This window comes from Apiospora phragmitis (genome assembly GCF_038363925.1).
Source record: "Apiospora phragmitis strain CBS 135458 chromosome Unknown utg000002l:1.0-5516284.0:1.0-5523493.0, whole genome shotgun sequence".
Classification (NCBI taxonomy): Eukaryota; Fungi; Ascomycota; class Sordariomycetes; order Amphisphaeriales; family Apiosporaceae; genus Apiospora; species Apiospora phragmitis.
The window spans coordinates 2,421,406-2,435,480 of record NW_027117400.1 but is presented as its reverse complement, the minus strand read 5'-3'; the positions used below and the strand labels follow the sequence as shown (position 1 = coordinate 2,435,480).

General features: G+C 51.5%; 4 protein-coding genes across 4 annotated transcripts; 2 read left to right on the top strand and 2 right to left on the bottom strand.

The window, feature by feature from the left end:
• Positions 1 to 1,412: 1,412 nt before the first annotated feature.
• PG994_001587 (uncharacterized protein) lies at positions 1,413 to 2,936 on the bottom strand (the record flags this gene model as incomplete). Its single annotated transcript, XM_066852996.1, has 1 exon — positions 1,413 to 2,936. The coding sequence occupies one exon, from the start codon at positions 2,934 to 2,936 to the stop codon at positions 1,413 to 1,415; it is 1,524 nt and encodes a 507-aa protein (XP_066721137.1).
• Positions 2,937 to 4,519: 1,583 nt separating this feature from the next.
• PG994_001586 (uncharacterized protein) lies at positions 4,520 to 5,759 on the top strand (the record flags this gene model as incomplete). The annotated part of the gene is made up of 5 exons (XM_066852995.1): positions 4,520 to 4,533; positions 4,625 to 4,775; positions 4,841 to 5,155; positions 5,212 to 5,265; positions 5,328 to 5,759. 5 exons carry the CDS (start codon positions 4,520 to 4,522, stop codon positions 5,757 to 5,759), a joined length of 966 nt encoding a protein of 321 aa, XP_066721136.1.
• A 2,281-nt stretch (positions 5,760 to 8,040) lies between these two features.
• On the top strand, positions 8,041 to 10,296 carry PG994_001585 (uncharacterized protein; the record flags this gene model as incomplete). The annotated part of the gene is made up of 2 exons (XM_066852994.1): positions 8,041 to 8,204; positions 8,262 to 10,296. The coding sequence occupies 2 exons, from the start codon at positions 8,041 to 8,043 to the stop codon at positions 10,294 to 10,296; spliced, it is 2,199 nt and encodes a 732-aa protein (XP_066721135.1).
• A 590-nt stretch (positions 10,297 to 10,886) lies between these two features.
• Positions 10,887 to 11,846, bottom strand: PG994_001584 (cytochrome P450; the record flags this gene model as incomplete). Its single annotated transcript, XM_066852993.1, has 2 exons — positions 10,887 to 11,553; positions 11,818 to 11,846. 2 exons carry the CDS (start codon positions 11,844 to 11,846, stop codon positions 10,887 to 10,889), a joined length of 696 nt encoding a protein of 231 aa, XP_066721134.1.
• Positions 11,847 to 14,075: the final 2,229 nt, after the last annotated feature.

The window sequence follows — 14,075 nt, the reverse complement described above, 5'->3', positions numbered from 1 at the left end:
CGAGGCAGAGAGCTAGCACCAGTGAGAGTAGCGGTAAGGCATGAAGAGCGAGTGGCTACGAGCCGGTTGGATGAGGAAGGGGGGCCGTCGGCGCATGTCCCGGATGTTGCGCAGCTGGGCGTCGGAGATGGTGTGTAGATGATCAGAAAAATAGTCGTATGGTTGGTGATTTGACGGGTTTTGTTGGCTGGCCGAAAGTTGGTTGGCTGGCGGCCTTGGGACCGCCAAAGGGACCCCTGCATGGAATGTCTGTGATATTTAGTGATATACGTGATCCGTACATGGCGGTGTTGAAGGAAGACCCAATAGATGGTCGTCAGGTTGCATCGTCTTCCCCGCATTCTGTTCTTCTGCCTGCCGGGCCTTTTGCATACGGGCAGTTATCAATGTTCCATTGGTGACGATGACAGATGCCCCACACGTGGGTGGAAGGTATACTCCTGGTCTCCGTATACAAGCTTACTTCACTCCAATTAGCTTGCAATTAATACAGGGAATGCAATGCTTCCCATCTTGGGTGCGATGGCCGTACCTACTTGCTATGCCGGAATCTCTTCACACCTCCTCCCCCATAGACTCTCACTCTCCTTCTGTCCATGCTTTTCTTGCATTCCCATGTGCTTTTCGGCCGGGAGGCTCTTCGCCGGGTATAGCTTGCCCACACAGGTCGTATTCGGGAACACTGAGCGAACTTCGAAGGATAGCCAGCCGAATTTAGTAATGAGTTCGTATGGGACTGCCCTCTAGTAAGCATGGCGCCAAGCCTTTTTACCGTAGATATCCTTGACATGACCTCTGCTTTCTCCCAAAGCACCTCTAGCAGCTTGGCAGGAATTGTGCTTCAAGCTTGCAGCCCAGAAGGGCATCTCTCTTTCACGGTATAGTGCCTATGGCATGTGAATATCCGGGTGAATCACGATTGTGAATGTAGTTCGCGACATCAGAACCGATAGTGCTATACGAAGACAGTCGGTGCCTTCGTTGAGTGAAGGAGTGAATGAGGTGTTGTCGTCCTGCGATATAGGGTTGCAACTGCGAATCGAGGCTAAGGTCACTTGACCTCGGTCATCGAACCAGATATGGAAGTCAAGTTCGCATTGAACAGCTAGATCTACGAGAAGCGTGGGGAAGCGTGGGGATTCCTCGAACTTCCCAGCGCCGATCCTTTGTGGTGCCCACACGTGCTCGACTTGGCTTGCGGAGTAAATGCTACCTAGTGGTAGACGGTGTCGCTGGCAATTAGTAAACCAGTCCATTGACCAGTGTTATTGCATAGGCAAAATATGTAACGAACATTGTAAGAGTATGTGCAGTCTAGAATAATTCATAAGTTGGCCCAACCACGAAAAAGGCCGACTATATCACAACACCGCGCTGAGCCCAGCCGTTCCTCCCTTTCCACGCCCATAGAATCATTCCCACCCCACCAAAATAGAAGCAGTCATTGCCCAAAATGTGACGGAGTAACACTTTGTGCCGTAGCAGAAAGTGTCGTCCTCGGAGTGGGTGGCTGGGGAAGAGGTGTTGGCGCCGGCTTCGTAGACAGCGGAATAGATTAGACCCCACATGGTCGACCCGATGGCAGGAAACAATGCGACAATTCCAAAGTTGGTCCCGAAGTTTTCCACGCCCCAGATGATGGTAACTATGATGGGCATCAGGCTGAAAAGACCACCATAGCCAGCCCCAATCAAGCTGGACACCATCCAGAACCGATCACCGTGCTCCTGTATAGCTCCGGTTGCCAGAATTAGGGTACCCAGGGAGATGATGATACCCGCCGTAATGATCAGAGTGATGCGTGAGATGGTGAATCTCTGGCCTGTCGGTGCAGATAGTGTGTGCATACCAGCTTGTGGATGGGCACTTTGCGGCTTCGGCGACGCAAAGTCACTCAGGGAGCCAACGACGAGACGAGCCACAGTGTTGGTAGCAGCGATGATCGAAACGTGGGTTGCCGGGGTTGTTACACTTTCACTTATGCTAGGCGTGTGTAGAGTCCCGATAACAGTACCGAAGTTGTTGATGAAAGCTTCGCCTGGCCCGATTATGAGCCAGAAGCCGAGAGCGAACCACCACATAGTATGGTCTGACAGGAAGCGTCTGGTCTCGCCATTAAGCAACCATGTCTTCTTCAAAGCATCGTTGTCATCCTCATCATCTTTAATGGAGTTGATCATGCCGCCATCCTCGGGGTCGTCGCCAGTGCTAGCAATACCGTAGCCGCTTGATGTGGTGGATCTTCGCCGGAAGATTTCGCTTCCTTCGAGTAGACCACTTCTCTCCAGCTCTTCCACAGCTTCATTGATGAGCTCATCTTCGTCAATAACCCGGAGAGTAAAAGTGCCAAACAGACCAACAAAGGTCAGGCAGACGGAGAGGAACACAAAGAAATAGAAGACGCTGAATTCGCCTCGGGAGCCGTCCTCGTTTTTCTCGTATAGGATGCGGCTTGCCACCTGGCTGACGAGGACTCCGCTGAATCCAAGGGTTGCTATCGGGGCAACAAGCATCAAGCCTCGGTATTTTCCCTTGCTGAAGTTCTTGGCGCACGTCGTAACAGATGCGACGTATACGCAAGCAGTGCCAGCACCGATAAGAATAAAGGCAAATACCATGAAGGGAAACATGATAAGGTCCCTGCGCCCGAGTCCGCCCAGTGCCACGTCTCCCCTGCGATATAGCCCAGCCGCGAGCGCGTAGCCTCCACCCAGTAATATGGCCGAAATCAGGGCGATTTTGCTCGGCCCGGTGCGATCGCACATGTATCCGATCAGGGGAACTGGGACGTATAGCGCGAGACTCATGGCGCTGGCAACGCCATTGATTTCGAACTGTGTGAAGCGCAAGCGCGACTGGAAGCTGGGGCCATACAGCGAGAAGACTGTGATGGTGCCAGCAGCAGCGGCAGCTAGGAGCGACCCAACGAATGCCATGATGCGCAAGAAGCGCGTCTTGGCTCGGTAGGAAGAGGTTCTCGATCCATCATGTATAGAGCCGTTAGAGCTCAGAGGGCCCAAGAGTTGATGCCGGAGAAGGGGGTCGTAAGAGCGGCGCTCGGTCGTCTGATGCGGAAGTGGAAGCCATGGCGATGGCAGTGGCAGTGGCAGTGGCAAGTTGGCTTCGTTCGCTGGGTCGGGTCGTTCGGTGTTGCAGGATGATGGATGGACTTTATTGCGCAGGTCGCATCTGCTTTTATTCAGGGGCGCTTTAAGTGCGCGCGTGCAGTGGTAACGAAATGATCATGTGGCCATTGCACCAGAATATTGATTTTGGATTGATGTTCCTTTTTTCTTGTATATTGGTCTTGGATCCTAATGTTGTCATGAGGAAGCTGACGTGCTCGTGCTCCGATATTAGGCAGCGCCCAGTCTTATCGAACTCAGGTATGATGTAGCTTTTTCTGGGGCGTTTTAGTGGTTCCTTGCAGTGAGGCAGCAGGCGAACTTGTGACTCGCGCCCATCGGGGCGTGCCGGTTCGCTGAAGAAACAACGGCGTCCCTAAGAAACGTGGACCTGTTGTGGTTGGTACATAGCTTGGTAAAACGTCCTGTATTTCCACATCTTTGGAGCTATTTGAACTGCTGACGTCCGAATGGGGCCTTGTGACAATAATGAAGATCGTTCTCAGAATGTTATCTCGAACCTTGCATTCTCAGGGGCATTCTGAATTGAGAACTGATAGCTCTGGCTTGGTAATATAAGGTGCTACCTATGCCATCGGACAACTCGCATCTGTGCAAACTCGGTACAAAATCAACCCCAATGTCCACCGTTGCTAGCGTCGAGTCGCGTGTATTCGCGTTCCCGGACCAAACTCTGTGACTCAAGTCCAGTGTAATTGAATAGATGCCGCGAGCCGTGGGTTAGCCATTCAGCTGTCAGCCGTTGGCGCGGCCGGTCCCAACTTGGCGGTTATGACGCTGTGTAAGTACGACGACGTACAGTCGCATCACACGTGTATGTTACCCAGTCATTAGGGTGCATAAAGTAAGGACGACTGAGTAAGGGCGGCACGTTCTTCAATAGGTTGGCTAGTATATCCTATGCCACTGAGTTGGAAGCGGCTTTTGAGTAAGTAATCGCCTCACTCCGAACCCGGATGTGGAGGGAGTGGCTTATTGGGTCGGCAGGGACCGGCGGGAAAATCCACTTCCTCTCCATCGTAAACTCCATCGTGGTCCGGATTGAAGCAAGGCCGAATTCTCCACGAATATCATGGCGAGCACTCTCCCCAAGGTTCGCAGTAGCTGTTTCGAAGCACCGCTTTCTACGGCAAACATCAAAGCACCGGTGATTACCAGCTGTATAAGGGGCCGTACGACCCGAAACCTGGTACTCCCCCCCGTCATATAAAATAGCTCTACTGAACGGGCCACGTCCCGATAACTCCTTTGGGTCTGTTGACAGGCGCTTGGCGGGCTGTGAACATCTGGCAAATCTTATCGTTTCGTGGTTCGCTTAGTGACGATGGCCTCACTGGCAAGTCTTACGATGAATTGGATTCCGCCAATGAAAGATGCCCTCACAGAAGTGGGTAGTCCCTATATCTAGGTAGATCTGTAGGCCCTGAACCATCCAATAGTCCTAGGAATGTTCATCAACTGTAGAATCAAGACACCAGATCCCAAACCAAAATAATGCTAAGAACGACCGTTATTGCATCTTTGCTCTCAGTGGCCACTGCGCACCAGAACTTTCATCAGTTCTGGGTAGATGGCGTGTCACCAGGCTATCAAGTCGGCATTCGGATGCCGCTGAGCAATAGTCCAGTCGTGAGTTCGACTATTGGCTATCCCATCTTTGTCAGGGGTTTCCCTAACGGCTTATTTATTATTAGACCGACGTAAGCAGCAACGACATAGTTTGCAACGTCAATGGCACCAAGGTCCCCTCAGGAGTTGCCACCGTTGCAACCAAAGAAGGCTCGGAGATCAAAGTCCAGTGGGACCAAAGCACGCATCCCGGGCCTATCACCCACATGCTCTACGGCCCGGTCGACGATGCTTCGCAGGCAACAGGCATCGGCGCTGGCTGGACCAAGATCGATGAGCAGGACTATGTCGACGGCAAGTGGGCCAATGAGATCATGTCCGCAGTCAACATGACCCATACCTTCACGCTGCCCAACGGCCTAGCCAGTGGTGAATATCTGGTAAGCCACATATACGGTGTACCTTCCCCAGATTGTTGTTAACACACTCGATATAGCTTCGTTCTGAGATGCTCGCTCTCCATGCGGCCCAGACTCTAGGGGGTGCCCAGGTATGTGCCGTTAATCATCCTCGCTTACTTCCCGTCTGATACTCTAATACGCTCTATGGTAGTTCTACATTGGCTGTGCTCAGCTCAAGATTACTGGCACGGGCAGCACCAACTGCAGCCCCAAGATCACGCTACCGGGCGCCTACAAGGCCTCCGATAGCAACATTTACATCCCCAACTTCTACAACGGCTTCAACGCGCAGAGCTACAAAGCGCCTGGGGGCGCTGTTGCAACCTGTGCAGCTGGGAGTGGCGGATCGAATCCTCAACCGGCGCCAACATCCACTGCTGGGCCAATTTCAACTGCCGCGCCGCAGACGACGCTGACCACGAAAGTCAGTACAACGGCAAGTTCAGTCCCGACTTCTTCACCTGGAGGTGTAGCGCTATATGGGCAATGCGGAGGCACTGGTTACAGCGGGGAAACGAGCTGTGTGTCTGGAGCGAAGTGCGCTAAACAGAATGACTACTATTCTCAGTGTGTCCCTGCCTGAGCTCGACGGCATTCATTCCCTTTGCAAAGTCACATTAGGACTCGGAGATGCTATTTGCCACCCATCGACTCATGGCCTGGGCTTGAATGAGCCAACACCAATAGCGTTCATTGTCAAGTCGTTTACCATCAAGTCGCATGTTTCAATTCAGTGGCTACATAAATTTTCTTTGAAGCGGTGCAGTCCTAGTTCCTGGGCCTAGTCCTATATAAAGTTGCAGATGTCTTTCTTCACGGTAGTTGCGGGGCCGTTGCTCTCGGGTGAAGAAGTTTCGAGTTGAAACGCCATACCACATAACCGTTATAGAAAAGTGCAATCATGAAGTTGTCGTCGTGGATGATGGCTCGGGGATGGGGATCAAAATGTTCAAAGTCAGGCTCCGCCTCGGTGTCGAGCCACGGGATCCCTCTCCGAGAAGCTGGCCGACGTTGCTCCAGGCCAGGCTGATGGACAACCACGGTAATTTCTCCGTCTGCTAGCCACTTCATACCTCCCAATACGAGACAGTTGTTCCATACTCGGTGTTTCGTTTTGGGATAGAACAACGGTAACTCGAACCGTTGCTCAACGAACTGTTTGTGGTAGATGTCAAACTGAGTGGTGCAGATACACCCAGCATGCTGCTCAGGGTGCCTCTGCCTGCCGACATCAGTATGGCACAAGGCATATAACCCATAAGAATTGGTTTTTTCGAAGTCTGCCCAATAGTGGACCTCCTTTTCCCCAAACCCAGACGTCGTGGATTGGAGATTGATGTCGTCAGGTAAGTGGCTTTTATAAGATCTCACAAATCTTAGCTTGTTGAATTCGTAGACAGCAAGACTTGTTGCTCTATCGGCAGAGCCTCTCCTAGTTGCCATGAATATCGTATGCTCATCGTTTGGGTGTGCTATTGCAACAGGCGTCGCTTTCACATCGTCCAGCGGTGGCGAAATGCTAGCTACATCAACAGATAGTAACGAAGCTCCATATTTCCAAACATATACTTGCTTGTCTCTGGTTACGAAGACTACTCGATCCCCTTCAGTTGTACACGTCTGCACCCAGCTCGGCAGTTTGACTTGTTCGAGGCGGCCAGTCTCGATGTCCCAGGCAAAGAAAGACCGTTTCAGGACGCTAGCCACCAGAAGCTTAGATCCCAACGCCTCCAGCTGCATAACTGGCGTGAACAACTTTGAACTTGGAGAGGAAAATATCTTCCGTTTCCAAGTGTTCAAGCAGTCGATGACGAATGTGTGACTCTCATAGGCCCAGGCAATGCGACCATGCGCATACAGAGAGTCGCAAGCTAACCCGGAGTCGTTGGGGGGTTTTGGGTAGCGATCATATTCTTCTGGATTGATACTGAAATATCGTTCGTATTTCCAAGAGAACTTATTCACTAGCTCCGAGCGAAACGGTGTCTTGTTGCAACGAAGCGAGGTTCGCACCGCTTTCACAAAGAGCGAACTGATGATGTTGGTAACACCGGTGTCACGGCGCGCAGATTCTCCCCACGTATAGCATAATAAGGGGGAATGGACATCTGATAGTGCGCGGCTGATGTCTTGGCTCATCAGCCTCGATCTCCATGTCTTGGAAACTGTGAAACAGGACCAAATGTCGCGGAGTTGTAGGGTGTGTCACGACAGCAATAACAAGCTCAGCTGGCAACTTTGACAGGATGTCAGTCTGCAAGGTAAACTGTGATAAGAGGCCTTTGAGCAAGCGTATCTCGTTGGTCGTAAGTGAGCCGCTTTCTACAAGGCAAGAAAGATTGGCCTCTCGAGCTTGATGATCAGGTCGACCATTGACCAGTTTTAGGCCATCAAGTGCTTGGGCCAGTGTTCGCTCCATTGGTCAACCAACGTATTCGAGTGGGATACACTTAGAGGGAAGGCTGCGACAGGCTGTGGCAGAATACCAAGGTAAATCTAAGATAGATCTTTACTATGCTTGCAATTCCCCATGGCTTCAAGACAGACAGCATTCAATACAGTTCGATGCACTAGAAAACGTAGGCCCGCCCTCTGTAGTTATGTACGCAGGCCAGCAGGCCATGCTTAACCCCCACCAAATAAGCTCCTCTCCCGGAACTGAACCCCACATCCTGTCCCTCCTGCGCTGGATTTTACAGGGATGCGTGCCTACTAAAAAGTTTCTTATCGCAGTACGATAAGCCTAGAATCGAAATTTCTCCAGCCGTACCTTACTTTGTAGTGGTTGGTGTTGTGTACCATCTTCAACCCCCCAGCAGACAAATCGGCAACCAAGTTGGATTCACCTCCAACAAGAAATCGCAATGGGCCGCACTGCTCTTGAGAAGACCGAGGCGGATCTGGTAACTTTACAGTACCAAATCCGACGAGATCCCCAGCCTACGAGAATGAGTTTCTGGGGCTATGGAACCAATATGAGTCGACAAGAGACCAGTTTCTGGCTGCCCCAGTTACCAGCGAGTCCAACGTTCTCATCTCATATAGAGAATTAGTAGACCTGATTGCTCATTGTGCTGATCGTAAGTTGGGACCCAGCCTTCTGTTGCATTGCAGCCGCGCCATCATTGCTGACAGTAGTCCTTTCAGTGTACCCTGAGCACACTGCCGGGTTCGCCGATGGCTTGAAGGAGACGCTCACGCAACATCACGCTGTGCTCGAGTCCAATTTGCGAGAGAAGATCGTGACTAGTCTGGTCCTTCTCAGGAGGAAAGACGTAGTCGACTCAGGTTACCTCCTCACCACCCTTCTTCCGATCCTCGTCTCGACGCCCTCCAAATCTCTCCGCCACCTGCTTTTCACCAAGATCCTTAGCGACCTGCGAAATTCCAACACCAAGTCCATCAACCACAAGCTGAATCGCACAGTACAAAATGCGCTATTCACTCTTGTCACGAGCGACCGAACATCCTCAAAAGGTCTTTGGGCGGTCAAGTTGACACGCGAAATGTGGCGCCGTCAGCTGTGGACCGACGCCAAACCGGTTGCCATCATGAAGGAAGCTTGCTTGTCCAATAACGAGAAGGTCATGGTTGGTGGTGTTCGGTTCTTCCTAGGCAGCGACCAGGAGCGTGAAGAGTTCGAGGACGAAAGCAGTGACGAGGAGACACCCGACATCAAGCAGGTGAAGCACCAAATTGGTATTAACAAAAAGTCGAAGAAGAAGAAGAAGGCCCTGGACAAAGCAGTAGACAAGGTGAAGAGGGCCCAAAAGAAGAAGAACGCACCCAGTCCTCTCAACTTCTCGGCATTGCATCTTCTGCACGACCCTCAGGGTTTTTCAGAGGCGCTCTTTTCTAAACATCTCCATGGGAAATCGAAATTGGCTCTGGAGTCGAAGCTGCAGGTCCTCCAGCTCATCACGAGACTGGTTGGTCTGCATCAGCTGACTCTCCTCTCCCTGTACTCCTGGTTCACAAAGCACCTTACTCCTAGACAGCAAAGTGTCACGACATTTTTGGCCTGCCTTGCGCAAGCTACGCATGAACTCGTGCCTCCTGATGTGTTGGAGGTTCTGATACAGAAGATTGCAAATGAGTTCGTAAGCGAAGCATCTGCAGCTGAAGTAGCCTCGGCTGGTCTTAACGCAATCCGAGAGATTTGTGCGAGACAGCCACTGGCTATGACGGACACTTTATTGCAGGATCTTGTTCAGTACATAAAGTCTAAGGACAAGGGAGTCCAAATGGCTGCACGAGGCTTGCGATCCCTGTATCGTGAGCAAGCGGCTGAAATGCTACAGAAGAAGGATCGCGGCAAGCAGGCAACTATGAACCTCAAAAGCGGCGAGCAACGGCAGAAGAAATTCGGTGAACAAGAGGCCGGCGGTATCGAGGGACTCGAGCTACTCGCAAAGTGGAAGGAAGATGAGCGCAAGAGGAAGCGAGCTGAGAAGGGCTTGCCAGAGGGTGGTGATGACAATGACGAGGAGGAGGAAGAAGAGGATGATGGCTGGGAGGTCGCCTCCAATGAAAGCAGTGACTCTGGTGAATGGATTAGAGTTAGTGATTCCGAGGATGAGGAGGAACCAGCCCCCAAGAAGCAAAAGCGCGACTCCGAGGATCCCGAAGATGAAGGAGATGCTGCTCAAGAGCTCGAGGAGCTGTCGAAGCTGGCAACTACTCATATTTTAACGCCTGCGGATCTGGCCAAACTACGTGAGCTGCGCATGGAAGCTAGCATCGACAAGGCCATGGGCCACAAGAAGCGCAAGGGAGACCAGCAATCGCGGCACTTCGACGAAGGCTTGACGGCAGAGCAGATCGAAGCCCCCGCCAGGTTACGCAAGGACACGAAGGAGGAGCGCATAGCCAAGGCTAAGGAAGGAAAGGGTGAACGATCCGAGCATAAGTCGACCCAGGCCATCCGAAAGTCCAAGAAGGACGCCGAGGGCAAATCCACCACCAACCAGGAGAAGGCCCGCAAGAAGAACTTCCTGATGACCTTGGGCAAAGCCAAGTCGAAACAGAAGCGAAGTCTCGTTGACACTAGAAATGCGCTCAAGAACCATATCTCGAGGAGCAAATCCGGTGGCAGAAGACGGAACGGTGTGGCAAAATAAACGTAGCGCTGGGTGTCTGTCTCAAGCTCATCAATATACCGTAAAGTCTTCGTTTGCAGAACATCATTTTCTCTTTTTAACCGGCGCTGATGATCCGGCATCAATATCTCGTTCGACTCGTTCGACTCCTGCCCCTTTTGGTCCACCTCTAGTCTATTGTGCCTGACGTTCCCGACCGCATTGCAGCTAGCAACGTGTCGCAAAATTATTGATCTCACGAGATCTACTGACTTGTCACACAGGTTACTCGCCATATTTATTATTCAAGATCGAGTATACAATGACTATTCTTAGTAGTATCCCTACTTCATTTACCACTTAAATGTATTCCGTCTCTGATTTCTCGTTCTCAAAAGCAAACAGCCGGATATCTTAGCCACTAATCTCACTCATCCCAAAGCGAACCCCCAAAAGCCAAGCCAGCAGTGGTGTATCTATAGGTCGGCACGTTCCAGGCGGAGGTAACACTGCGTCGGCTCTCTTGTGAACTTCTGTACGGCATCGTAGCTGTTCAGCTCCGCCGGCGTCTTCAGCAGCTTGAAGTGCCAAAGGAACAGGGTGAACTGGAGCTTCAGCGTTTGCAGAGCCAGCTACTTACCGAAACAACCTCGCAGCCCAGCCCCGAAGGCCAAGTTCGGCCCCGCCATGGGGTCGAATCTCTCGGTGCCCGTTTCAGGGTCCGTTTTGAGCCAGCGCTCGGACTTGAAGGCCCCGATGTCCGCATCGTCCCACAGACCGGTGAGAGACTTACCACCGTCCGGGCGGGCCCCGGGACTGCGCACCATGGCGTTCTCGTCGCCGCTCTTGTCCTCGATCCGCATATTGGGCTCCAGGTACCCCGGTCCGTTGGCCATCAGCAGCACGTCGGTCCCCTTCGGGATACGCCGCCCCAGCACCGTCGTGTCCTGCATCGCCTTGCGCGCGACGAAGGCGGCGGTGTTGGCGTGGCGCGTGGCCTCCTCGACCACGGCGTCGAGATACGGCACGTGCGCCTTGCTGAGCTCCGGGTACGTCGGCGACCGCCGCTGCGACGCGGCGTCCGGCAACGCTTTCCTCAGGGCGGTCCGCAGGGTCTCCTGCACCGCGGGGTGGTCGGTTAGGTACTTGGCGCCCCACGCTGTAGCCGTGGCCGTCGTGTCGTGGCCCACCATCGTGAAACCGAAGAACTCGTCGGCGATGGCGCGCTTGAAGTAGTCGGGCCGTCGGCCTCCCTTCTCGGCGACCTCGCGCTCGCGCAGGAGGACGGAGTGGAGAGCGCTGGTTGGTTTCAACGATTATTGTGGCAATCGGTAGGGTCATCACAGATACTGTTACTTTATATGAACTGATCCCAAGCCTGATTATGCAATAGTTCCTATTTGCTGTCTGGCCGACCGCAAGCACACTTTAATTGGGTGCTACTCATATGTCGTACATGCCCTCGTGCTTATATCAACTCTAAGTAGTACAAGATCTGTCGAATAGGAGCAAGCATAGAGTTCGCAAACACTTGCCAAACACAGCAATGCATATCGGGCTAACCCAATAATGTCGGTCAAGCACGATTCCATGATCAGAAGTAGTCATTTGGGCCTGATTCAACTTGCGCTGTATTACGAACTGCTGTTTTATAAATCGGGCCTCCCCTATACATTCCACCCTCCCCCTGAAACGTAGGCCATTTATTCCAAGCCCTGTCCTCCCAAGCAACCATCACCAACCGCTTAACCCTTTTCTCACTGCTGGTCCGAATAGGTGGAAGCAGATGATGAAGTACTCCGTCGTTCTGGGACTGACACACCCTGACGCCACTCGATATCTTCTCGCGCCTGTTGAAACTCCCCGAGGCTCTTATACAGCCAGTTCTGGACCTGCATAGACGGGCGGCGGCCGAACTTGACTCGACATCGCTCCAAGATTTGCGTCGAAGTGAGGTTGGGAGCCCTGGCGTGGAGAATGCGAATGAAGTCAATGAAGCGATTGTATTGTTAAGAGAACACCATGATTACCACCAGGGATTTCTGTTTCTCTTTGTGAGACACAAAGACAGGTGTTTCTTGGTACACCTGTTGGGCTTTTCGTGATCTATCTTAGCAGACAGACTCTGGGCAAGTGTTAGTCGAGCTGATTACACGGATTGTTCACAGCAATGTAGCACAAGAATGATGGGTGGTAGCAATGGCGTATATACTTATGCTCTAGTGAGCAGAAGTAGCTCATCACAAGTCAAGGAAAATTGGTTTTGGCTTCTTTGGGCTCTGGGGGAGAATCCCTTAGAATGGAGGCATTGTCATTGATTGAGGACAAAGACAAGTCACAACTTGTATTCAATTGTAGGTATCTAAATATTCGATTATGAGATAAAGGCCGGGGCATTTTGCTCATTATCGATAGTGCCTATGTAGGTATTTATCTAGCATTACTGAATGTTGGGTCTGTTGTTTCTCAAGTCGAAGATTTTCTTTCACCAACCTCACACTTACACTACATGTCTAGGCATGTTTGGTCCTACGACATGAGCCCGATTCGATATCTCTACCCTAGGTTCCCCTGTGCCACAACTTACCTAGAATACCATGGCTCTTCTCTGCTTTCTTCTCTGCCTCCTTGTGAGCACGGCTTATAGCTTCTCTGCAATTCAGACACGTGCTGCACGTATTTCCATTCCTGTCCACGAACCATGCAATCTTCAGGTTTCTCCGGCACACAGGGCATAGCTTCATTGGCGTGCTGTCTGAAGACATCTTTGCTATTGTTATCCTAAACCTTGAATGTTTTGATGCTGGACCAGACCTTACTTAGCCAATGTGTTGGAGACTCGGACACAAACATTCTAGGCTCAACTAAGGTCTATTTTGAGCTACACAGCTACAAAGGCTCATGGTTCCTAAAAGACATGGCACTGTCAAGCTATTCTTTGGCTCACAAGTTCGTTGTAGGTCCGAGTTCATTGGTATTCTTCTTTGTGCATTGTGTTAATACTCCAAGCCATTGTTCCGTGGCTTCAGGATGACAGCAATGGCAGGTTGACGGCTGGAGTCGATACCTTTACTGTCTTCCATTTTGGCCATTCGGGAACATTATCATTCAAAGGACTCAGGGCTCGGCAGCGCAGTCTTGTTTGATACAAAAAATGGTATGAAAGTCTAGTAAGTGCTCTTTCAAGTCCTACATCGATTCCTTTGACAGGCATGCATACCGCTGTCAAATATAATGACTAGTTCAAATGAAGGGCCTTACTGTGGGTCGAGCTGAGGAAGCGTATGCTGGTAGCGTGCCACCATCTTCCCCCATCGTGAGATCCGAAACCCAGGCACTTTGTGACCAACAGTGCCTACAAGCAACTGGCAACATAACATGTATGCTGCCTTTGGCTCACCAGGAACACAAGAGAATACAGGTCTACAGGTGATGGAGAATCGTATCAATGGTCTTCCTGATGTAGTAAGCCAGAGGCTTCTTAGGGAGGCGAATGCATGGAGGATCAATCGCCATGAATATGGAGTTTTGGCTCACGATGAAGCAGCAACCAGCTTTATTCTTACGACGATGGGTTGCGGCTTCCACTTCCAACATATTAATAGTAACAGAATCCACGGAGAGGCAGGAAGTATCGGGCTAAGTCGACCGACCATTTACTGTGCCCCTTGCTCGGTTGACTAGGCCGTCACGATAGGTGCCTAAGCGAAGACTAGGATAGCTGGGTGGATCCAGCTGAATGGCTATATTAATCACACCACTCGTGGCAAACCCCAGCTTTGGATTTCCAGCATTGCTATCGTTATCGCTATCGCTTCATC